Source organism: Gymnodraco acuticeps, unplaced genomic scaffold (genome assembly GCF_902827175.1).
Source record: "Gymnodraco acuticeps unplaced genomic scaffold, fGymAcu1.1, whole genome shotgun sequence".
NCBI classification, from domain to species: Eukaryota; Metazoa; Chordata; class Actinopteri; order Perciformes; family Bathydraconidae; genus Gymnodraco; species Gymnodraco acuticeps.
In genome coordinates this window covers 1,055,111-1,081,194 of record NW_022990082.1, presented here as the reverse complement: position 1 = coordinate 1,081,194, position 26,084 = coordinate 1,055,111, and the positions used below count along the sequence as shown (strand labels likewise).

The 26,084-nt window shown below is 42.0% G+C and overlaps 1 protein-coding gene across 1 annotated transcript; it reads left to right on the top strand.

Moving 5' to 3' along the window:
* The first annotated feature begins 1,199 nt into the window (after positions 1–1,199).
* fgf22 (fibroblast growth factor 22) lies at positions 1,200–25,818 on the top strand. Its single transcript, XM_034216239.1, has 4 exons — positions 1,200–1,627; positions 1,806–2,274; positions 22,359–22,462; positions 23,917–25,818. The coding sequence occupies exons 2-4, from the start codon at positions 1,902–1,904 to the stop codon at positions 24,109–24,111; spliced, it is 672 nt and encodes a 223-aa protein (XP_034072130.1). The 5' UTR covers positions 1,200–1,627; positions 1,806–1,901; the 3' UTR covers positions 24,112–25,818.
* Positions 25,819–26,084: the final 266 nt, after the last annotated feature.

The following is a 26,084-nucleotide window of genomic DNA, read 5'->3' as shown; positions in this document are numbered from 1 at the left end:
AAAGCGTCCATATATGATGATCAAAGTATGGTATAATATACCAAGCAAATCTTTTTAGAAGGAGCCAAATGAGCTGCTTCACCCTGTTTCCAGTATTATTCCTAAACTATGCTAAGTAGCTTGTGGCTGTATTCTATCAATATTCTTCTTTATCTTGTTGCAAGAAAGCAAACATTTCCCAAAATGTGAATACCTTCGTTGTGGTCGGATAAAAATGGTTCTACACATCTCTGTTAATAACAAAACTGCCTAACAAAAAATGCTCAATACAAAGTCATCAATGCAAACTGGAATGGTCTGAGCTTTAATGCCTTGCCCTAATCAGGTTTATTACACAGCTTGTAAAAAAAACAGACAAGAGTGTGGGAAGTCACAAAAAAGGTGTTCTTCATTTCCGTCCTGTTCTCCTAACTTAAAAGGCAAAGATCAGAGAGGGTGTTTCATTGAAATATTAACACAGGTGATCAGAAAGTCGCCAAGGCTTCATCTGGACTAACTCTGCCGACACTTCTGCAACCTGCTCTGCTTGGTGATTCAAACCAGCGGCGGTAAAAAAGAAGGAAAGGCTCTCTTAATTTGCCCCATGTGGCCAGAGAGAGGAAAAGAGTGTCAAAAAATGCCCTCCTAGCTGGTTCACCGGACAGTAATGGGGCTGATTTGACGGTGTTACAAAATGCTTCACCGTTTACATCAAGGGGAGACAGCAGAGGTCATGGGACAGGGGAAGGGGATGTAAGTGTTTCCAGGTGTCCGTGACCAAAAAAAAGCAAGAGGGTAATAAAATCCTCAGGTGAAAAGCAAATGACTTGTTTCTCACAGAATAAACTTCTCTAAGAGAGAATAGAAAAGGGGATGGTACTTTCTCGTTTGTTTGAAATGGTTATGAATGACTATGGTGGCCCCACCCCCCCCCCCCCCCCCCCTCCTCTCTCTTTCAACCCCCTAGATGCCGGCCCTGCCCAGGATAAAATGCACGACAACTCAGCCGGTTACTCCACAGCAGAGAGGACTGACTGACACTCACTGCTTCACTGCCCTGTGCTAGCTGACACACACACTCACTGCCTCTCACTCTGACACCACACACACACACACACACACACACACACACACACACACACACACACACACACACACACACACACACACACACACACACACACACACACACCACACACTCTCACTGCCTCTCTCTCTCTCTCTTGCAAACACACACACACACACACACGCTCTCTCCCTCCCATACTCACTCACTTGCTCACTCCCTCTCTTTCTCTCTCCCTCTCTCTTTCTCTCAGTATCACACACTCACACATACACACACACACATACACACACGCAGTCAGTCACCAACCCTCATTCAACTCCCTCTCAGCCACGGGTCAGCAGCTCAGACAGGCACCTTGTTCCTATTCAGCTGGAAAGAGTAGAGCATCGCAAGGTGCACACACATACTCCAACACACACTCACTCAAAATACACATACACACACACACACACACACACACATATATGTGCATCATCATACAGCCAAGGACTTTATCTGTGGTACGGGAAAGAAGACCTCAGTCCAAGGAGAAGAAGAAACAGAGAAACAAGGAGGGACACTAATGAGGAACTTCTAAAGGTAAATTCCTAAAATTGCAGCTCTTCAATAAAGGATCAGACAAAAATAATCGGAAACAAGACTGAAGATGACAAATGGAGTAACTTTGAGAAGCTTGTTGCTGTAGGAAGGCCTGAAGTGGAGATAATCTGTGACATCCTGAGGATCTGCTAGCCATCTCCCTCCCTTCTCCTTTCAGGACTCCCACCCTCTTGTCATCCCTCCACTGGGACATCTCCCCATCATCAGCATGCCTACAGCTTGCACAAGGTGCACCTTGGGAGTCTGACCCACCATGTGCAGATGGACGCCGGCCGCAGCTCATCTCTGTCCTGAAGCTGCCCTTGGCACCACCACTGCTGCAGCCTCTGCCGGGCGACCTCTCCCCCTACCCAGTGCAGCCTCCATTTGCCTGGCATGCCTCTCCCTGCTCCTGGTCACCGCTGGCACCGCCACAGGGGCCTGTCCTCCAGGGGTTGGACATGAACCCTTTCAGGTGCTGGCAGGTGGCATCAACTGTTCATGGACGTTGGAAAGACACACTCGCAGTTACAATCACCTAGAGGGAGACGTCCGACTACGGCGACTTTATTCTGCCAACAAGTTCTTCCTCTGTATTGACAAAACAGGCAAGGTGGACGGCACTCGGCGGAAAAACTACGCTGACAGTAAGTGTATTTAAGTTCTGTATCTATAATGTGTGTTTGGTGTCACAGAGAAGACAGGATGCCCTGTGAGGTACTCAGTTTTATTTTTATGGCTGGACTTTCTTATCTTTTTCTCTTTTATAGCAGTGCACAGGGATATCCTGTGTTTCTATCACTGCTGAGCTATTTGTGTTGTGTTTAGAGCATGAGAGATGCGTTGCTAGGTAAGAAGGGAATACCCTAGAATGGATTTAGACTCCTCATGGGACTGTCGGCACAAGAAGGCTGAGTTGAGGAGAGACATTGAGCATCAGTTGCCAGTGTGAACTGGGCTTGGAAAAAAAGCTTCAGTTTCACTGGGGATTAACTTGTCAAAACTGTGACGAAAGTGCATCATTTGTAAGTAGCAGGTGTACAAGGAAAATACATTCCTCCAACAAATCTGTGTGCAAACACAAATACATGTGCATTGTTAATGGCTGTGATACATTTCGAGATTGCTGTTTAAAGCCAAATATAAAGTGCTGAATAACAAAAGCTTCAGTTTATAGCCTCATGTGACCTGCATTTGTACTTTTCCTTGAACATAACTGTATAGTAAATCTCTCTAATGTATGTGGCTCCCCCTTACACCAGACAACAATGCATCTTGGCATCTTTTTAGACACAACATTTCCTAACGTGAAGTATTCAGCATGAAGCGATGCAGTTTCAGATAAATTATTCTGTATTCTGTATCTGCGGGTCAGGGACACCTGAGAAGAGGTTGCTCTTACAGCAGCCGTGCCTCTTCAGCGTTTCCATCAATGGGCGTCTTTCAGATGCTTGACCAGGTCAAACGAGCCGACTCTGGTTGTGATCTGACCTCCATCTCCATTAGTCCCTGGCTGACTGACGGACTGGATAGCCCTTAGAGACGTTTATGCCTTTGCCGGTAATATTTATGTATTTGGTCGTTAATGCCTTTTTTATGCAAGTGGGTGAGTCAGAGTTTTCCATACAGCTACTGGGGCTGTAGCAGCTGCTGTGTCCAGCTAACAGCCAGCCAGTCTGTTGCCACTGTTTCAATAAGCTCCAAGCTGCAGACTGAATGACATTTGTTAACCTGTCGGGATTAGTCACCTGGCAGAATCTTTTAAAGCCACACACACTGGTAGAAACTCAGGTTGAGATGAATTATTACGGTGTTACATTTGGACCTGTGGGATCTCCAACTTGGGACATTATTCTCTCCTATTAGTGGTAATATACTGTATGTCAGCTACCATAATAACATATTACTCCCAAACTATCCATGAATTTGACACCTCAGAGGTCATGCTGGAAGAGTGGCAGCAACACAAACTTGGCAACATGAGGCAAGTGTTCAGAATCTTTGGAAAGTAGCAAAAGTTATGGCTAAGGATTGTGAAATGCATGCCTTCTCTTGCCATAGTAATGTCATTAGGGCTTACGTCGTTGCAGTAGCTCTCTTTGAAATAGTGCAGTCCCCTTAAATATAATGCCCTCATACACTTTAGCCATCATCCTCTCATTTCCTTTGGTGGAAAGAACGATTCTATCTGCTCGCTCACACAGAGAGAGGGTGTGTACCTGCACCCTGAGCTGAGCACAGCGCCAACCCAGCGGTCATGTAGCCCTTGTGGTCAATCTATGGTTGCGCTTTACAACGGATCTGGTTTAAGGCCGATTTGAGGTCTCACTCTGTGTCTGTGCGAAGGGTACCGTTACTCCATAAGGAGGCCTCCAATCAGACTCGAAACCTCCTGACCCAGACAACTTCTTGATACTGATACGGTGGCCATGTTATAGATTAGAGTGGCAGGATAAGCAGGAAGTTGTGCATATTTAATGACAAGAGCAGTGTGCAAATATACTAGTGTGCAACCTCGGCGCAAGTGTCACACAGGAAAGAGTACACATTTATGTTTGGTTTTTATCAATGCTTTGGATATATGCTTTTATATCTGATCAAACAAACAAAATCTAAAATAAGTTCCTGAGTGGTTGAAGAGACACACACAGGCACACAGACAAATACAGATATACATAATGTTGGACGCACTGTTGTGGCTTGTATTGAAGTGTCCACATTATTTTGTTGTTCTATGCCAGATTAAACTACAGTAGTTGAGCTCAGGACTATCCTGAGCTTGCATGCAGCTTCCTAACTGCCCAGAAGTCTGGCCGACCCCTCCTTTGTCCTCTGTGTTGCCTGTACACTCTTGTCGACACAGCTATATTGCCCCGACAGCTCTGCATGCTACACCCAGCCCTCACCTCCACCCCACTCAGTTTTTCCAGCCCCAGCCCCAACTCCCAACTCCCTCTCAGGTGCAAAAACAGTTGGAATTAGTCAACAGGCTCACGGCTAATTGAGGTCGGAAAATATTGTATCAATCCCAGCGGGGCAGGGGCATGGAACAGCTGAGGGAAGAGGAGAGAGAGAGAAAGAGACTCAGAGAGATGAGATAGCTGGACAGGGTTGAAAGGAGACAGAGAAAAAAACAAGACACAAATTATTAATTATCTTTTTGTTTATCAGTCTTGCGTTTCAGTTCATGAGGAATTGGCTACTATTATGACATGCAAACATATTGTGCAACAGTCATTTAAATGCCCTATCAGGTTTTATTAAAATGACATGAGATGAAATGCTCTTGAGTGACAAAGTGCAAAGCTTTCATCAGCAACAGACAAGAGAGGCTGTATCAGTTTCATCTCCAAAGTGTTTTAAGAAAAATGTCCTGCCATGTGAGCACACATGTGGAAATGTACACAAACATACACTCAAACACACACAAACACTAAAGTTTCAGGTATCCATCCGTTTTTCGTTTTCAAGAAAGTTGTTGCAAGTTTACCTGGCCTTCAATACATTTGTTAATCAAACCAGAGAGATTAAAATCAGACAAGATAATGAAGATGACTCGACTATTATCTGAGTTCAGCCTTTGAAACCAGACACTCTAAAAATAGATCCACCATTATATTCAAAGTTTCTAAAAATAACTTGTTGAACAGCCACAAGAAGAGACAAAGTACTGAACTTTGAGCGACTGAAGGGGAGGGCTTCGACATGTTTTTCTTTTGACCTATGGCAAAGCAGAGAATGATCGAAGGGAAAAACATACCCAAGTGTTTACAAAAGCTCCAGAGGCAGGTACGCATCATATCCTGTCCTGGGTCATCGGTCATAGCCTGCTAATTATAAAGCCCTACAACACAAGAGCTGTGTGGGCACGCCCAGCAACCGCTTCATGATCAATTGCAACAGCAAATAAAGAAGCGGTAGACGAGAGTACAATTGCTAAAGCCAAATTCAGTTACTTCATGGATGTTTATTTCTATTTGATTGCTTTAATGACAAGCATGTTTCCTATTTATCTCCCTCGTTCTGTTTTTAAGTATTACAAATGCTTGGGTTTATTTTGGCCTCCTGCACTGCGTATATTTTTTATTTGATGTTTTTTCATCTTATTTTAAAGGATGGCCTGTTACATTTAAGGTGTGTGTGGCTGAAGGCATCAAAGGTTTGTGCAGCCTCCAGGTAGTGACAGCTCATTCACCCTTAGGAAATAAGGTCACCTCGCCGTGCTGCTATAATCGCAGGAGTCACTGCGGCCATTCTGCCTCTGCAGCCGTGCAACGCTCACAGCCAGGGTGTGTTGTGTTTACCAAATTTCCCTTGCTGTGCAACATCTTGCTGTTTGAAGTAAGAGTTTTCCTAGTTCATGAGTGTATTTTACTTGGATTGGACCCACGGGAAGAAAATCTTCCACCCTTCTGAAATATGTTGTGGAAATTATTCAAACTTGTTTTAGACAGGGGAAACTGACACTTGCCAAGGAGAGACTGACTTGAATTTGAAAATGGGAAAAGACAGGAGTACTGCAGACAGATGACTAAAACCACCTGAAGTGTTTGACCAGTAAGACTGCATTGGCAGTGTTGGAAATGTGTCCCAGCATATACGGTAGGGAGCAAAATGCGTGGCATGGGAATTGCTTGTACAGAAAAATCTTATTTGACACCTATCTTTAAATATGGATGAACTGAAAATAAGATTAACACTTTATTTTTTTTAAATATACCTAATAATAATGAAATAGTATCTTCATGTATTTCTTGATCTTCTAAAGTACTCACTATTGTAAAATTCTAAAACAGAGGGCACTTAAGAATATTCAATCAGACTTTATATTGGATTGCTAAGCTCTATTCTTTTTAAATAAAAAATAAAGTTGAACCCAAAACACTACTTTTTCCCATCATCAACTCATTTCTTATCTAGCCTGCATTAAGGTATAATGGCATGCAGATGCCAAATAAATTACAAAATGTCTGTTCGGATCTGTCTGCCATTTTAAAGGTGTAAGATGTTTATTCTGTCAGTCTACATCCTTACCATGACTCATCATTAATTCTAGTAGAGCTCACACGGGGACGTGAGACTGGATCAACAGCAGGGGCTAAAGAGGGAAGCACCTGGCCGTAGGAAGTGCTTTGGTGTTTGAATCGGGAGAATACACATGTTAATGAGGCTAGAAGAAGGGCTGGGGCGTGCTCTGCTCAGTATTGAGGTGGAAATTAAAGGCTAGAAGAGTGCTGGAGCGCTTCCCGTTGCTCATTAGGCATTATGTAAGGTCTCCTCTGCCTCGTCTCATCTGAGAGGGGATTCGTGGAGATTTTGGATGCCAACTGGAGGGTAAAATCCCACGAATCATGCATTTATTATCCCCTCTATAAGGACAGTGCATGGCCTCAGCCTGTGGGAGACAAAGGAAAATTGACCTTTTGCCAGCTGTTGCTTGTATCAAGAGGCTAAAAGCTAAATAAAACATCACTGGCACACGCATGCATGGTGAACAAGCATGTTAAAACTCTATATCTTTACCTCTCAAACACACACTCAAACGTACACGCACTCACTGTACTGGGAACATTGCAGGACAAGAGTGTCAGTGTCACGCTAATTAGCCGAGGATCCCTAGTTTCTGCCACCAGTGTTTGATATCATGAATGGGTTCTAGAAATGTAGCAATTAGTAGCTAACAACCTTTAGCAGTCTGGTTCGGGCTCCTCTTTGAGATTTACTGGGTTCATCATCAGGTTTATAGAGTCTGACTTTGGCTCCAGCAGCAAATGCCTTTATAGCATCCCACAGCTCTGAACATCCTGTGGGTGTGAAGGGAACACAAAGGAAAAGACTTCACAGTGCCAGTTACAAGCTTCTGGGATCTTAAAGTCATTGATAAAAGATGTTTGCACTGACGTCCTGAAAAGCTTCTTAAAAAGGAGAGTACCACTGAATACAAGGTTCAAGAATACGGCTATACAGGAAGAATAGTGTGAACATCAGATGTGATTAGGGTGTAATAGGTTAAGATTGAGTTTTTTGGGGGACTTGTGAGTAATCATGTCTTTTTCATGCAATCCCAAACTACTCCCTCAATGATTAATTTGTTAATATATCACTGTCATGAGCCACTATGGCAATGCAATGTTAAACATGGCGACAGCCAGGCAGTACGTTTTTATAATGAGGGTAAAGAGTTTGGCCTTTTCTTCAATGAGACCACATTAGAACTGTTACTACAGGTGTAACATTAATGTGTATTTGAATAAAATAGGAACGGCTACCACATGTTTGAAATGTTTTGCTAAAGGAATCTCTCCCAAAGTAACGGTCGTCTCTCACACCTCGGACCCTTCACAAGTACACATACGTGACGTGATCAGCCCATTGAGTCAGGGGAGACAGGTCTTGCCTCAGCCTTAGATAGACCAAGACAGAATAATGGTTTTGTTTGACCCTTGCAATAAAGTCTATCACCTCCCTGCTCAAACTGAGCTAGACATCATGACTGGGAAGGCTTTAAACTACTGGCCTGGGAATAAAGAAACTGAAAGAGGGTAGATGGGGGGGAAAACAACTTGAGATCACTAAATACAGTTACGGCTGACTAGTTAAAGCTGCTGAAGCTTAAAGGTGTTCAAATTGAACCTAAACTCACAAGAAGCCCAGGACTAGGAAGCAATAACAGCAGGAATGTAATGCACCTGTTGCCCTGAAGACAGATATCCCTCCCCATAGGATTTGGACTAGATCATAAAGGAAGCAATAAGAAACTGTGAAATCAGGCGCTTCTTTCTCTTAGGTTACATTCAGGTAAATCAGGGGCTCCCCACCCTTCAAGACACAGTAGCATAATGGGAGCACCCTGGACTTTCAGTAGACTTTAATCTCAGCCACACGCAAACAGAGCAACCACATTCAATCTGAGTAGCTAAATATTGACTTGCTGTCAGGCAATTAAGTTATAAAATGTTGTTTAGAGCACCTGGCAATGTGTAATAGACTGAAAAATGGGTTTAATCATGACACCTCTCGGGAGAAAGCTGCTGCGTCATATTGAGGATCATAACTGGCAAATTACATTTAAACTGCAGTGAACTGAAGACACACAGCCCCAGAAAGCCTGACCGATTCAATACAAATTAAATACATTCAATGAAAGTAAGAGTCTACAGCCATGTTAGCTGTTCTAGGCTGTAATGTTCCTTTAAACACATGATGGTGCTGTGGGAAAAGTCAGGAATTCACCAAAGTTATTAGGAATCATCCACTGGGTAACATGAATGTCTGTACAAAATGTTGTAAGATTCTACAACAACCTTTTAGAAGTTCAGATTTTTTACAGAATAAGTGAAATCTTTGAGCTGTTGATGGCACTAGAAAAAGAGACACGAAATACATTTAAAAAATCACAACCATCCACTCTCTGAGCACCATGAATGTTTAAACGCAATGTTTTCACAATCGTTACAAAGTGTTCATTTACAAATCCCATTACAGTTATATTTTGGTTCTTTTATTGAGATGACGATTTTGTAAAATAAATCGTCAGTGCATGCGTGATTATTTTGTTCTCGATAAGGTTAACAACCTCTGCGTTAAAGCTGCTGTGTGTCCCTGTCTGGACTGAATAACCGTTTTGCAAATGTATTTACTGAAAGAAGGATAGTTAATGCAAATGTTAAAGACTAAAAAAGCTACTCCAGTCCAGTTCTTTGCACACCAACAGGTTGAGACCATGCGTCTTCTCTGAACTGCATTACCCACATCCACCCATACCTGCTTTTTATCTCTAAGGCTATTCTTCTAAACGAACATGAGCAGGATGTGAGTATAGTGTCAGGGCTCTTTGAATGTGTGTACATTTCAGACAGCATGTGCCTGTGTTTATACTTGTGCCATTGCAGGAGCATGAAGTGGACCCTAAACTGAAAAAGATGTGTTTCCTCTCCCTAATGGCTAATATGAACCAGACCTTACCTTGCACTCAATTCAGATGCATGCATGTGTGTGTGTGTGTGTGTTTGTGCACACGCTAACAACCTTGTGTGCACACAAGTATTTCCTACCTTCTAGATGGCCATGCTCCTCATTAGAACACAGAGGGTGGCACAAACAAGACAATACAGTCCATAGCATGCCTGCTCATGTATTGACAAAAATCTGTTCCTCAACACAGTTTCCTTTGGGCTGAGCAGTTGCTACAAATATCGTCTGGATAATTTAGTTTCTCAGAGCATTATAACAGTGGTCAAAACATAATTTCATTAATTCCTCCTTTTCATCTATTTTTTATTTACTCCTGACAAAAGTCATAACTGCAGAAAAAATATAAAAATGTATTTATGACACCAGGCTTTCATTTCATCCCCGGGGTTAGATGTGAACTTACCGCCTTTCTCTCTGTGTACCCTTTCCTCATCATACATTTATTTCTATGCACACATCTTTCACTACCATCCTCTTGATTCTTTCTCTGCCCCTCTCTACCTAACACCATCCCTCTTTCTCTCCTGCTGGCTCCATTTCCCCCTCTCCTCCCCTGCAGTGGATAGGATTGAGGTCAGGGCCCTTTGGCCAGTGGAGCAAGTGACAGCTCTGACAGGGCCCTGATTTCACTCTTGGGCCTTCTGTCACCTCCATGTAGGCCCATCTCATTTTAATAATGTAAATATGGGGCAGGCTCAGGCCACAGAGAATATTCTGTGTCCTGGTGCTCACTCACTGGAACCACGCTGCACACCTGAGCCACACATGCACTCTTTTAGTTGGCAGCATTCTCCAAACTTATTTGTGTTTGGTGGATTTTCAGACTGCCTTTGAATACAGCAAAAAAATTATTGTTTGTTCAATGGCTTCCAGGGAAGAGGAAGAATCTGATATAATTGACGAACTCCTTCGAATATAAAGAAAACATACAGGGAGGGACTAACGAGAGATAAACAAAGAATAATCCGAATCGATCCAAGCTATCCAGAGTTTTAGTCTCAAGTAAGGCTCAAGCTCCAACAATGCAGGATACTACATGTCCCATAATGCAACTGTCTTTTATTAGATCTCACCTGCTTCCTAATCGCCCCCTTCTTTCAATCATCAGACCTCTATACTGTGTATGGGAAGAACATTTTCAGTTAAAAATGTACATTTTAACCCCAGAGCTAAGATATGAAATGCCATGATCAGGATGGATTAGGGTTAGGGTTAGAGAATCCAGGGTTTGGGAAGTTTGGGAGTCTCGTACCACGGAAGACATCGTACGACTCTTTTCACAGGCTAGCTTGCCTTGGACTTTGAATTAACTTTATGTGTAAGATCTATACAGTGTCCCTTTAAAACATATATAGCCATTGATAATGTTTCAAAATATCCATAAAATAGGGATTTGTGGTTTTAGGTCTCCATAAATACAAATAAAAGTAACATACAGAAAAAAACAGAAAGTTTCCCGGCAGTGAAAACAACCTAAAGTTGTCAAATCACAATAACTTGGATATAACGGCAGAATGAGCTAAAACTTTTGACAAATTTAGCTTGCCAGCCTACAAGACCATTTTACTGTTGTACAGATCAAATAAGTGGCTCACTTGGTTTATTCTAATCTGATCTAAAAAATAAAACAGTATTTGCAAATGTAGACACAGATTTGCTGTGATTAAAACTGACAGGGAATGCTGGTTTGCCTCAGATGCAGATACGCTTCAATAATTTGCAGGGAAGATGAATGTAGGAAACTGTAAACAAAGCCTTTGTTTAGTCCTGATTATGTTTCCACTCAGGGTGGCTGAGTCTGGTCTGAACAGCCAACCAAACCAGCCACAGATGCAAAACACCAGCTTTCTGCAATTTAGTGGCACAGGAGAATGACCTCAGTCTAATGTGGATCCCGCCATCCCAGACGCTCCTCACAGGGGAACCAAAGTGCAGGAAACTTCAGAAGCTGTGACTCACAAAGCTCTCTGCGGGCAGATCTGTTCGTAACTATCTGTGAAGCCTTTGATAGCTTGCTGTTCGCTTGTTACGGATGTGATGCATGATTTGGAAGCACTTTGCCCTCCCTGATTAAAGAAAAGGCCTCTTGGTTGGTAAGATTGCGGCCCCTCAGTACCTCACAGACACAGACGAGTATACCGTGGGCTTCGTTAACCTTTTTCACCTCTGCTATCCCTCAGCTTCACTGCCCCTGCCCTCCTCCCCACCACTTACCCACTCCATCAGGTTGTCCTCTAGTGTTACCTTTTTCTGGCTGGCCTACCCCCATCATGCTTGTAAATGTAGGGTTTGATCAGCGGAGGGTCTTTTCCCTCTGATTCTGAATCACGGAGGTCCCTAATGAACTGACTGATGTTTCATTACATACAATCACAGTTTAGCATGTCCGAGGAAGTTAGTGTTCACTGGTATAAGTACCATGGAGAGCATGCTGACAGGACGTGCAGATACACTAATCACTGTTTGATGGGGAGTGTGTGTGTGGAAGAAGAGATCACAGTGCTGCCAGAACCTTCGGCCTGAGCTTTGCCCTTGATTTTTCTACTATACTGTAGTATTTGAACTGACATTTAGTGACCGTTAGTATCACATTTGCAGTGTCATTGACTGTACAAGCAGTGTTTTTTTTAACATTGAACATGAACATTGTGCCTGTCCACACACATAGATACAGTATATCCAGATGTGGGTGGTGATTCTGGAGTACTGGGTCAGTCTGTCTGGGGATAAATCAGACAGACTAATCTGTCCTGTGAGGGGATGGAGGGTAATTGGTCACATTTGACCCCCGGCCTCGCGGACTGTGGGAACGCAGGCTTTATCTACAAGCGGTAATTGGCTAATGAAACACTTCCGCAACTCCTCCACTAGATTGTCATCCACCGGCTGGATAGGGTAAGGCATTTGTGTGTGTATTTGTGTGTTATAGCGGCCGGTACAAGTGGCCGAGAGGCATGTGTGTGAGGGCGAGTGTGTGCAAGTAGTCTAGAGAAAAGAAAATGGCAGGATGCGGAAGTCCCAGTGGCCATCTCCACAACGTTATCAACAGAATCAGTCTCATGATGCCTGCAGCATTCTGATGCATTGACAGACCACACATCTATGCTTGTGTGGTTGTCATTACGATTTAAATTTAGATTTGAAGTAGAAAGGGTTAAGGTAATTCAAATGAAATCTTTGGCCCAGGGCTAGGCTTTTTTATATAACAAGAGAAGCCAGGATATGAATGAGTCTTTGAAAAATACTCTCAATACCACGGTCGATATCGCACAGCCTCGTGATGTATTTTATTGAATTTTGCTCATGTTTTATAGTCGTTTTTCTGTGATCATCAGTTATATGGGCAAAGCCATGCCCGCATCAATCGAAAGACAGGAAAACCAGGGTGGGAAGAGTGAGTTGTGGGGGCGGGTGGAGGGGTACTAAGAAAAAAAGGCTAAAGTTACGGCGGTGAGACAATGTCTCTGAGGTCCCATCAAGTGAGCCATTCATAGATGCAGGCCTACCAGTTTGTGGAGCCAGGGAGACACTCCGATAGAGTGGGGCCCAGGGTGGCCTTCTCTTTTTGTCCCAAGCTGACCCCTGCTCTCTCGCCTGGCCTCTGCGCCCCTCACCTGGCCTGTCCCAGCGCACTGGTAACAGGATACCTGTAATTTGCTCTAATGGCCTTTGAAAGACCTGGCTGGGCTAATCCCTGGAGTACTTCTCCCAGCAGCACCGTTTGAAAGGGTGGGGGTAACAGGGCCGAGTGCGAGTCCTGAAAGAGGACCGGCCTCTGGATTGTGTGTGAGAGAATGTCACCCCTTGCGGCCGGGGCTGGGGCCGAGGGAGTGCAGGAGTCAGCTTTCAGCGGCTCACCACCATGTGGCTTGTTCACAGGCTCAAAAAAACTGGGCCCGGCTTGTAGAGAAGAAGATTGTCTCTGCTTTACACCTCCCTCAGTGGCTCGGTCTGGCAAGCAGGGGAAACTGGCTCAACACCAACGTGTTCACAACTATGAGAGAGTGCACTTCAAATTGCTTCCAGGTTTCCTTTAGTAATTAGTGCTAAGGCATTTCTCCATGGATGACATTTGCTCATTCAATGACAGAAGATATTGATATTCCAAGGACTGCAGAAAACAAAAGGTTAGAAATAAAGAGGAAAGAGTTTGGCGTGAAAAAAGCAGTTCATGACTTTGGTTATAAGGGGCTAGAATGACATGAACAGCAGGTGATGTTATACTGTCAGGACGTTATCTCAAACAGCTACCATCCTAAAGTTGGTGAAAGTCACATCTTTTCTGGATGCATTTGTACGTGCCATCTAAGAGCAAAAATAATAATAATTTAAAAAAACATTGTTGAACAAAAGACATTGAATGGACTGGGATTAAAAATACAGGAGAAAAATAATCTTATCGGTCTCATCTTGACTCCCATCCCTCCGGAGATTGTAATGGAATGTGGGAACAGCAAGTGATATGTGGCAAGGGAAGACCATCCCTCTGCCAGTCTTTTCTCTCCTTTCTTCCTGTCCTTTCTATCCATCGTCCTTGTTTCTTTGATGGGGCGGGACATATGCAAGGGAATCTTCTCACAAAAAATACACAACATATGCACACCAGTCGTTCCTGTGTCCTACTTCCTCAAGGTATAGCAGGACATTGTACTGAGTCATATTTAAATGGCCGCACACATGCACACCGTGTATACAGAGGGATTTAGAGAGTGACAGTATGTTTATATCTGTGAAAGTTCAAAGAAATGGTGCGAAAATTATCCTGTTTTTTATTTCCTTTGCTGTTAATTATGTACTTTATACATTTTGTTTGATCACACATGAGTGTAACTGTCAAGACATGTAGAGTTGATATGCAAGAGAAACACTGTTCAGACATCCAGACAGTCTGAGATCATTTAAGGAAATAAATAACTTGGCATGTTAGTTTGAATATACTGATTTGACTAACATGTGGTGGATGATGACAGTGAAGGCTGGAAAGTATCTTGGATATTTATCCTGTTTTAATCTACTATTACAAAAAAATGACAAAGTGACAAAGACCTACGATTTGTTACCACAGGTTGTGTGTTTCCTGTGTTTGTCAGTTCCGCCCAGCTTGCTGCGGACATAGACCTTATAACTGTTAGTAAGAGGATGAATAAATCATCCCAGTCCTGTGAGAGTTAATAGGTATGATGCATGTCCGGAGACCCGCTGCAGACAGGCTCATATAGGGAGGGAGAGGAGGGGTGACAGAGGGAGGGAGTGAACCAGACTGAGACCAAAGAGGTACGACAGAGGAGAAGTGAGGGACAGACGGGCAGTGAAAGGCAAGCTGGCAGATGGGAGACAGGAGGAAAGAAAGAAAGACAGGTACAGTTTGTAGGAAGGGACACCGACAGCTGCTCTGCAACAGAGTGACACACACACACACACACACACACACACACACACACACACACGCACACGCACACGCACACGCACACACACACGCATGTTAATGTTATATTACTGTCCAGAACTGGTTGGCCCACTAAACCATTAATGGCATTGCATCATATGTATTTTGAGCCTCATCACACTTATTCAAAGAAAAACTAAATGTCATAATTTCATTACTTTGTGACTCAACCTGGGTGTTTTGAACATAAATCCTGAGCAAGTCCTCAACTTTGACTAAAATAATGTTTTCACAACTTTTTAGGAGTAGAAACTCAAAAGCATTCAACAGCTTCCCAAGACCCTATCCTAAATGTTTAAAAGTAACCTGAAAAGGTAAAAACAAAATCAATGTACATAAAAATGTGGAGATGCTTGTACATTTACTAAATGTGAGTAATATCCTCAGCATGTCTTCAAAAGTCTGGGCATTAATAATTCCAAGACAGACCTTAAGAATACTTTTATTTAAGATATAAGGCAGAAAATCAGTGTGGCACTTTAATTAGTCAGGTCAAAGCAGGTACTTTTGCCTAAAGAAGCAGATGTCAAACACCTGCTCTGACATCGCTCATTGGGCTGTGGCCAAAAATACTCAGAAGCTCCTGCCTTTAGAGTAGTCCAGGCCATTGTGTTGCTGTGCACCCAAAACACCATAACTGCTGTGAAATAGTAAAAAAAACGTACAGTACGCCCTTTCATAACAACTTTTCATTACTCTACATGTCTGTATGGCCCAGATCAGAGCTTTAAATATATATGATACTATACCCTGTCCTTAATGATAAAAAAAAGAAAATGCTCAAATGTGTGGTTTTAGGTGGTGCTACAGAAAGCACAAGTCACACCAATAAACATTCCTATACACCTTAATGTAAAGGAAGGTTCGCTGGATATCAACTTGGGCTAGCATTGAACCTTCACAAAACTTGAAATGCTTTGAGATCCTCTCTGTAACACAGTGGCAGACAATAATATTCAAGTTGCAGCTACGTCGTTCCTGTAAGTAATCACTCTGTGTCTAAAGCCCTGTCATATTTCGCAGAAAATTGAAGATCAGATTTCCCATCAGCCTCTCATTGCAATGATATCATCACTGACCGACAATCACGTGCCACACAGAAGGGATTACATTCAGATCACAATTTGTATACCCTTCCTGTTTACAGATTTGACGATTTTGAATGTGATTATTATTCTTTGATATTACTTTGCATAGCATACGCTTTTTTTCTAATAATACTGACAGATACAACTTTTACTCAAGATTTTAAATGCAGGAGTCTTACTTGCAGTATATCATTTCCATGGCGATCGTACTTTAGAGTGAGCAAAGGATCTGAATACTTCTTCCACAACTGTTTCAAAATAAAGGCAGTTCATGCTCCCCAGGTACTTACATAAAATCAATCATTCTTGTGCTGACACATCACTTGTCATGTATTTGAATAGTCACCTAATTACAGGGCCATAATTACAGTTTTTTCTGGCTAAACATTATGTTGTCAGGGCATAAACAATGGCGTCCGCCCTAAATTAATGTCTTGATTGAGCTTTATAGACTATGATATGAAAAGGACAATTTGCAGTCATTGCTTATTTTTCAAATCAGCTTTTTTTCTTTTCATTGCTAGTGAATTTTTTTGTTTGTTGGAAAAGTCAAATGATATTACTGACATTTCTGGTTATTGCCCCTTTTGAAATGTGTTCTAAATGAATGTTGATATTATGTCTGTCTTATATACACTTAAGTCATCAAAGGTTATCTCATTGGTTGTGATTTGAACAGTGAACAGCATCAGCAGGGGCGGTTCTAGGGGGGGGGCAGGGGCCCAGTGCCCCCTAACACTGACCTGTGGCCCCCCTAACAATGAAAAGTTTTTTTTTTTTTTTTAAATGTATATTTTCTGGTACTCGGTTTGCCAAAAACCGCAGGATTTTGTTGCTGTAATGTGAGATTGTGCAGACACCCTTATGTAAAGTAGAGATGTAACTGTTCATTGCCCTTATTTTTATATAAATATGGTGTTAGTGCAAACATTGCACTATAACTTAAGCTGAAGCTAACAGTAATAACTATAAGATCTATCTGAAATAAATAAGTGTACTGAAACAAATACCAATAACTGTATTGCATTGTTTTCTTATGCGCAATTACTTCATACTGTCTAGTTCTCTTTTTCGTCCTGCATTTATTGTGCCCCCCTCAGAAAATAACTGGCCCGCCAGTGGCCCCCCCAGTCAAATTGGTCTAGAACCGCCACTGAGCATCAGAGGTCAAGGTTGAAATTATTTTAACTTGGAGTGCAGCGATTGGTGGCAATGTTTCTGTGTTGTTTCACATGAAGGGTAGTGCTTCTGTCTTGTTACTTCCTCCACTGACAATTTGAGGGCGGCTTAATATGGTAATGATTGCTAAAGCTTTTGCATTAAGTTTGACATGCAACATTAGTTTTATGTATTTTTTATAAGCAGTGTGAGCCCCATTTTTTGCTCAGTGATTCTTTAAGAAGAGTGTGCAGTGGAGTCACAAGCCAAAGTGAAAATACTACTTGCTTAAGGTAATTGCTTTTTTGATTGAAACATAAATGATGTGCAGGTTACACATTTCTCTCTGGAATAAAGCTAACAAAATCCTCTTTCTCCACACGCCTATGCTCATTAGTTGCTTTTTTACTGTACATTCAAGGGTTAAAGCCCAAGTTTCCATATCACACCACCTGTGATGGCCTCCACTAAAGCGCCTGTTCTCATGTTAATCTCTCAAGGTGTTTAAAGCAGTACTGAGTGATGCAGCCTTTGTCTGTGCCGATACACACAGGCGGCGGCTTCGTCCAGTACCAGACCCTTCGAGGGGGTCATGGCAGATCAAAGGTGCTGGTCACAGCCATTAGGCCCGGCAGCCCAGACCCGACATGAAAAGCTTGTGTTTTGAAAAGGAGGGCAGAAGGAAAAAAACAACAGGGCCCTCTGCGTTTAAAAAGCAAGCAAACTGTGAAATAATTGAAAAGGTATGTCAATCAAGAGCAGGAGCACAGCGGGAACTCCGAGATTCCCAGGCTCCGCTCTGGTCGAGCACTGAGCCATGGAGGGCTGCTCAAGGGGACAACCCAAGAAATTAAAGACCTAGGAAAAGGAACAAAAAGAAGACAGGAGGAACGGAGCAGAAAAACCTCCTTTTCTCACTCTCTCTTTGCTCAGTCTTTCACTCTTTTCTGCTTTAAATTTGTGATGAAAGGAACCATTTTGTCCCACTTTGTAGAGCCCCATTCAAATCGCTCGGTCATTAATAAGATCTTGTCTAGCTCTTCACCTCTCAGGTGAGTAACAAAGACTTATTCGGGGGAACAGCCATCGCCCCCGCCACCGAATCCCCCATCTTATAACCAGCACCTTCACCCTGTACTCGCCCCCCCTACCCTTCTCCTCCCCTCCTCCTCCCCCATACCATGAGTCTGACAAAAGGGAACCCCGTGAGAGTGTCTCTCTCTTTCCTTTCTGCCTTTTTTTTCAAAGTCAGAAAAGGCTTGAATGATCTGACGTTGGGCTAACGTCCAAAAAATGGGGGACGGGGAGAAAAGAAAGAGTAAAAAAAAGAGTGGGTAAAAGACTTTTTCTATGCTTTTAAAAATCCCATAGAGGAGAAATAAATGGCAAGTCCACAGTTGACTAGACACGTATAGTGCAGGATTTGCTTGTAATGGCAGCTTGAGCTTATTGACAGTCCCAGCCAAAACATGTCAAAGGTTAAGAGATCTTGCCAATTGCAAGTGGGAAGCCAAAGGAGCCTTTTTCATGAGCTCAATAGGGCCATCAGTTGATACTTGCTCAGCAGAACCGGAGCAGGAGCGACCTTCAGTTCCCAATGCAGCTCAGGAACAAATAATTAATTTGTCTCTATTGTTGGTTTAATTTCTTTCTAATTGTGATATTGGTAAAAGGATTTGAAAAGAGTTCCTGAATAAAGTTTTTTCACAATTTCAACATATCTTAATTGTCTCTAAACATAGTCAACTATTGCACTGAAAAAAGGATACTTTTATTTATGCAAACTGCTGATTTACATGAGACGATTATGTTACAAAACAGGGTTCATTAAAAAGAAGATTACCATAACTCTGCACTTAAACTTTGCTGAGAGGTTTGCAGGGGGGTAAAAATCCGCAAAAAAGGTTTAAAGATGTATTTATAACCTCAATAAATCAAATCTCTGACTGGCTTTTAAAAACACTCTTAGAGTAGATGTAACATTTTAAACTGAATCATCCTTACAGCATATTTCTTCAAGTCCTGACGCTAAACTCAGCGTTTCCTTCCAGTAAAGTGACCTTTGCATTTCAGCAGTTAGGAAAACCCTAATAGCTTGAAATACCTCACTCTGATTTCTCAGGCTTTGAACACAATGGAGTGACTTTTCAAAGGGGGGACTGTGAGTTATATGGATCTAACTGGTCTTTATAGATGTGTGGTCAAGCGTCCAGAGCCCGAGTGATTCCTCTAGACAATGTCAAATCCCCATTTCATGTCCTCAGATCTTTTGTGTCTGCTGGCTGCTACACCAGCATGTACGAAGGAAATTATATGTAGGGTACCTGTGAGAGCGGAGGAGAGAAAGGACAATATTTCATGTGTTAAAAGCACAAGTTTTGTTGAGGTGCTTTACACACTTCGCGATATGACTCCCCAAATTTAAACTTTCATTTATTTAAGACTATTCTCTAGTATTAAAGTGTTCTTTTACTAATTGTAATTCCTGAGTTTTAACTGACAACCCTTTGCAATGTCTCAGATGTGACAAACTTCCATGCAAAACACCTACTGTGCCTTGAACTCAAACCAGCAAATAATGGCAATTACTGCTGGCACCACTTTCAGGCACCAGCGGTTTTCATTGGCCTGGACTAATCCCCCATAAATCCTTGCAGTGCTCCAATCACCAGCCGGGCCTCAGCTAATTGCTTATGAGTCCCTTGCACGCTCCAGGTGCCACCGTAGCACACCCGGTGTTTGTAAACACAGCTCGTAAAGAGGAAGCCGCCATCAAAGTGTTAATGTTTTCTCGGAGGATCAGAGGCTGTGCAGGAATGATGGGGGTGCAGCTGGTACCTGGTTGGACTCGAGTGAGGCATTCCCTCCTTCCCTGCAGCTGTGGCGAGCGCAGAGACGTAGCTACATTTACGCAATCCTGCCAGAGAAGAAAGACACTCAACAGGAGTTTGTGTTTGTTTACCTTCCTCGTCTCCCTTCCTTTTTACTCTTTGTACTTGTCTGTGTCTGTGCCTTAAGTAGATGACCTCACTTGCAAAGCACGACTGGTGATGTTCAGAGCTGAAAAGAGTTTGAGATAGTTGCGTGTTAAGAGTGATGGGCGCAGCAGATGTGTGTTTTGAAGTTTTGAAGCCCTTGAGATGTGCTCTTTGAAACCAGAAACAGTAGTCTGGTAGTATTAGCAGCCATCCTGTATAGCAGGTTAGTAGTGTCCTTATCGGCATTAAAATATGAGATAATGCGTTTAATATCGCTGTCATCTGAACAATACAAGTTGTCACGAGATTTGAAAGGATGTTTTGAATACTCACATGCTCAACATCTGTTTACGTTTAAGTGAAAAAGACCTGGCTTTAGTTTTGGAGATGGAGCAAATAGGGAAAGGTGACATAATAGAACCAAACAAAAGTAAGTGAAGAGGGGTTTGCGTGAATGAAAAGGTCCACGAAATTGATGTTTCCTTCCGATTATCAACAAATAGTCAACCTCAACCTAGTGTTTATTATTTTAACCATCACGATGAAGCTCATATAAGCTTAGTAAAGTACTAGTCTTTAACCCAAATCATGATCTTTGCTTCGCCCTTAACAAACCTTGGCCATAATTTTGTCACATCATAAAACAGAGAACAGACGGCTCTGGCGGGCACAAACTAATTATGTCATTTTGCCAAAAGGGACGTAAAATCAGAAAATGCTTCTCCGTACAGTATGTGATGTTCCAGAGGGCATAGACAAATTAGGTGACGCTTGTTGTTTAATTTGGAGGACTTGCCTGCCCTTTAAAGCCTGTACTAAAACAAATATTCAGCTCACTTTTTCATACAAAAACATATTAAATCAAGCTTTTGCGCCAAGTTCAGCTTTACTGTTCTTTCCAAACTAAATCTGGATTTGCACGAATAAATCAGTGGAAAGAAAATGCAGTACAGGGAGAGAAGCACCTGCAAAACCCCTGGTGTGATGTTTATTTTTCAATGCTAAATGGGTTTTATCAGCGAGTCTGTTCAGGAACTCAGTCACGGCCCTGCAGAAGACTTGTGGTTGTACTGAAGCTGCTGGAGGTTTTCATGACTCCTACATTTCCTACCAGCTTGGGATCCCCCTGTACTTCAGCACCTTGATCTGGTGCTATGTTTACAGCATTTATCCAAAGCCAACAATCAATTTTTTACAAATATAATGCAGTTCTTAACCTTTAAGCAGCAACATTACATGCATTTGTTACACAGACTTGGTTTCCAGGGGGTGTGAAAGGAAGATTTCGCGCTCTGATCAGATAGCAAACCACATCAGGGCGCTTTTGAAGGTCTAAGTGGGCAAATAAACCAAGAAAATCTATAAATATCTTCTAAAAGAGAGTTTCATCTCCAGCAATCAGCAGCTATTCAGAACCCCTCAGCTCATCTCCAAAACATCTCCCTGGCGTAACTATGACAAAGGGTGTGTGCCTTTATTTTCTTTAAGGAGACAAAAAGCAGATCAAGAGTAAGCCGCATGGGACTTGTTTGCAATCAGTGCCCAGAGGAAACATTTAGCTCAAAGCTTGCCGGCTTGTTCATGGGGTGAAGTGAGTTAGAGTGGCTGCTTAAGTGGCCAGCAGACACGGGTTTTGTGTCGCTCAGTAAACAACACTGGGCATTATCTGGGTGGGGTGTCACATCTGGAGTTGAGAGGCTCAAATGGAGACAAGCAGGGAGGGGGGCATGACGCTGTGCAGCATCAGACACTGTGTATGTGTTGTTCAAATGTTATGTGGATCAGGTTGTGGTTTAGGGTGCAATGGTTAACTTGCTCGATTTCTCTGACATAATAATCATTTTGTTTTCCGATATGATCATTTCTTAACCTGTTGTTCAAAATGCTCTGAGACAGACAGGTCTTTTCACAAAGACAGCTCCCTCGGGCCATTGTGCATGTCTATGTGTGTGTTTTTTTGTTCTGTCTCAAAGCATATGGCTGTCTGGTATCCTAATCGCTAATGATAGAGTGGCTTTTGATGGGGAAACTCCCACAGCTAGATGTTTCTAACCCAGACTCTCCTGTCCCTTCTTTTTATTTTCCAGGCCTGATGGAAATCCGATCTGTCAGTGTGGGAGTTGTTGCCATCAAATCTGTCAGCACCGGGCTGTACTTAGCTATGTCCAAGAAAGGCACGCTCTTTGGATCGGTGCGTATACAACCTGGCAACATTGTCTCTCTGGGTCAAGATGGGAGGGCTGGGAAGAGAGGGGAGGGGGGGAATACATGTATAGGGGTCTCAAATGAGTGCCTATACCCAAACATGTTTGATTCTGCTGAAGTGAAGGGAATCCCATGCTGGAAAGTCCAGAGAGAGGTTAAAGTATTACAATCAATCATGGCTGTACACCTGGGCCACAGTTGATGATACCTGCAGCTTTAGTTGGCTTGTTTCACTGTCAAAATAAATAGCAGAGAAAAAGTCACCCAACCTGCAATGACAAAGAGCCAGCTGGGATCCTTTAAAAGTCTTTGCGTGCCATCTGCCAATTGTTGTTGCACACAGCAAGCTTTCAAAAGTAATCACCTCTCTTTGTTAAAATCGGCCACACATCAGACCTGAGGTGTGTGGTGTCTAGCTCATGTATTTACATCTTGGATAAGGAGGAATCAGGCACAAGCAATCAGTCAGCAGCAGTGATAAGAGAAGTGTTTTCAACAGGTAAATAAGACATCTTAAGATCTAGGTCTGAAACATCCCATAATAATAAAAAGGCAGGTGAATCACGCCAAGCTCATACTATCCTGATGCTATCACAGACAGGGCCTCATTATAGCAGCAAGATAGCGATCTGGAAAAGGGAATGCAGCAGAATCTCTTGTCACTACAATAGCTTTCAATACTCTTTGACGAACTGATACAAAGCGGTAACCACCCATGAAAAAGTGACTTTTCCGACCTTCACATAAATCAGCGTATTTTAAGCAAAACTCAGAACTTGAAATACAAACTCAAGAGAAAAGAGATACAGTTATACAACTTTAACAAGTTTATTATTTTATTTTTATTTTTTTCGTTCGCCCAATTATTCCCAATGTTTGTTTTTTGTGGTATTATGAGGTATGTTTGGGTTTTTAAACTTTAAAGAGTGTCAGTAACAACGTCCCAGTAACTCAGGATATTTAACAGATCAGTTTCAGTCAGTGATTACTTTTCAGAGAGCAGTCCCAATGAAAATTAAACTGTAGGGCCTGTAGAGTATTGCGAGTAACCAGAACATTGTTTCTGGAAGTTGCATTTGATTCTTCAATGCTTGGAACAGCACAAACAACATTCCCCTGTCATAAACTATTTAGGGGGTCAATGGAAAATACATTTCAGAGATGTATCATAACCCCGAAACTATCTGCAAGGCTAGACATAAAATGTTTTTTAATGCAATTTGAATGAACCAACCCTTTAAAATTCTAGACAAAAGACTTCTATTGTGGCCTCTAAAAGACACATTCTTGATGTAAAAACTATCAAGCCCTGGGAAATCTTTCACTGAAACAACAGCACTACACTATGGACTCTGGCTTACTGTAGCACTGCAGGACTATCAGTCAGCTATTTAAGCATCTGTCATAACCTTTTTAACCCGTCTGTCTCCCTGTGACCAGGTGAAGTACAACCCCAGCTGCAAGTTCAAGGAGCGCATCGAGGAGAACGGGTACAACACGTACGCCTCACTCCGCTGGAAGCACGGCGGCAGGCAGATGTTTGTTTCGCTGAACGGGCGCGGGAAGCCTCGGCGAGGTCACAAGGCTCGACGAAGACATCCGTCCACTCACTTCCTGCCCATGCTCCCCTCTTAGCTGTCCACCTCTGAACTCTGACCAGCAAATGGCTGACTCACACTAGTGTTGATAAAGCCATGACGGCCATCTTTATTTGTATTACTCCATCCTCCTGTCACATAAATGTATATTTGTTAAGGGTTGTAACATTTGTAGAGTTAGTATAATATGTACTTTTAAGTTATTTTCTCAATTTTCTAATGATGTTCAGCTATAGAGTAAATACACAGTATGTATACTATTTCCGGGCATCTGTCTGGTTACAGTATCAGTCTGACTGCATGTAAAGTGATGGGTAAGGATTGTAAAGGGACAGCAAGGCGTGGAAACAAATCAAATGCGGCTCACTGGTTTATCCTTTAACCTATTTTAGATGCTCAGCTAAATAAGCATCTGGTTCAACAAAAATATATTTTTATTTTGACTATCCCTTTAAAGCAACAAAAGGTGCAACTTTGAAGTAGCTACAAATCAGGGCCATAGCCACTGCTGGGATGGGGTCAAACTCTACAATTACATTTTTACAATGCGTCATTTTAAACACATTTCTCATATTTAACATATTCTGACTACAAACATGTGAGAAATTCACATATTAATTGACTTTTCAATGTCTCACATGTGAAATCTAATTATAAATAAAAACATTGGAGATGTATTGCACTATATCACCAACAAATTCAAGCTGTATATTGTTAATCACATGTATAAAAAGTATTCCAATAATCAATATAGCAAGCAAGTCATGTTTTGATCTGCTATCTGACTACTTTTAGGCCATTGAAATTAAAGAAATAAATAAACAACATTTCCCTACCAGAATTACATTAATGTGGAGTAAAGCTGTGAAGAGTTATTCAACAAAAAAAGAGATTTACAAATAATGAATGAGTATTTCTTAAAATCTTGGCTATGGCCCTACTACAAATCTTACATCTTGACTGTTGTTTGGGATATACTGTACTGACACGACTGGATAAGAGATGCTGACGCATTGATAAAAGAACTGTTCTGGAGAACACAACAGAAGCTAAGCTAACTACTGGGATAACGTGCTGAACTTTCCGAGATGAACCTTGTATGTTTGTGCATGTTTCTGTCGAACTGCTTCACCCATTCAAATAACCAACAGTTAATAGAGGAGGAGTCTGTATCAGAAAGATGCTTAGTCTCTGACTGTTGGTCCTTCGTTGAGTTGTGAAATAACGATGTACATTTTGAGTCATGTAATGCATTATAGCAGCCATAGGTTAAGCAGACATCACATAGCAGCAGCTTCATTAATTTTGTAGTAAATGGTAATTACAAACTGTCTCCCTCTCAAGTCTTGCTAACATTTTCTCAACAAGGCTGTTGCTAATAGATCATTTAATATATTTAAAACATTTTGTACTCTTTAACTGTTTGAAGTTGATGTATATTGTTATTGTCGACGTTTTGTGTTGGATTGTAGTCCTATTGAAAAAAAAGAATGGGAAAAAAGTTATCGTATTAATGTCCATATTCAGCTCATTTTGTATGGTATTACTACTGGATATCGGTACATTTGTGATCCACTTATAATAAACAGCTTACAGCTATAGGCCAGTAATAGTAGGTTGTATATAAGACCAAAGTCTCCGAACAAACAGTCTTTAGGTTTATTTCAGAAAAGTAAAATCATTTGAGTGCCTTGGTCCATTCTGAGTTTGGTAAACTTCAATAAAACATGTGGATAAATCATGAGTCATGGTTCCAGTATACCAGCAAGTCTTTTTAAAATCATCTCTCTAAATTATAAAGTGCAGAAATGGCATTTCAATCTTATTGCCTGCGTGGCAATGATTGTTGAGCGTTACTAACATCTCCATTAGAGCTCCCCAACATAATCCCACTCCTCATCACAATCATGACAAAACTCGCAGCAGGAGAGGCGTTGATGTGGAGGACCTCCCCGTGTCTGATGAAAGCTCCGCGGTTATGAACTATGCACCCGAGCATCAAGGTCATTT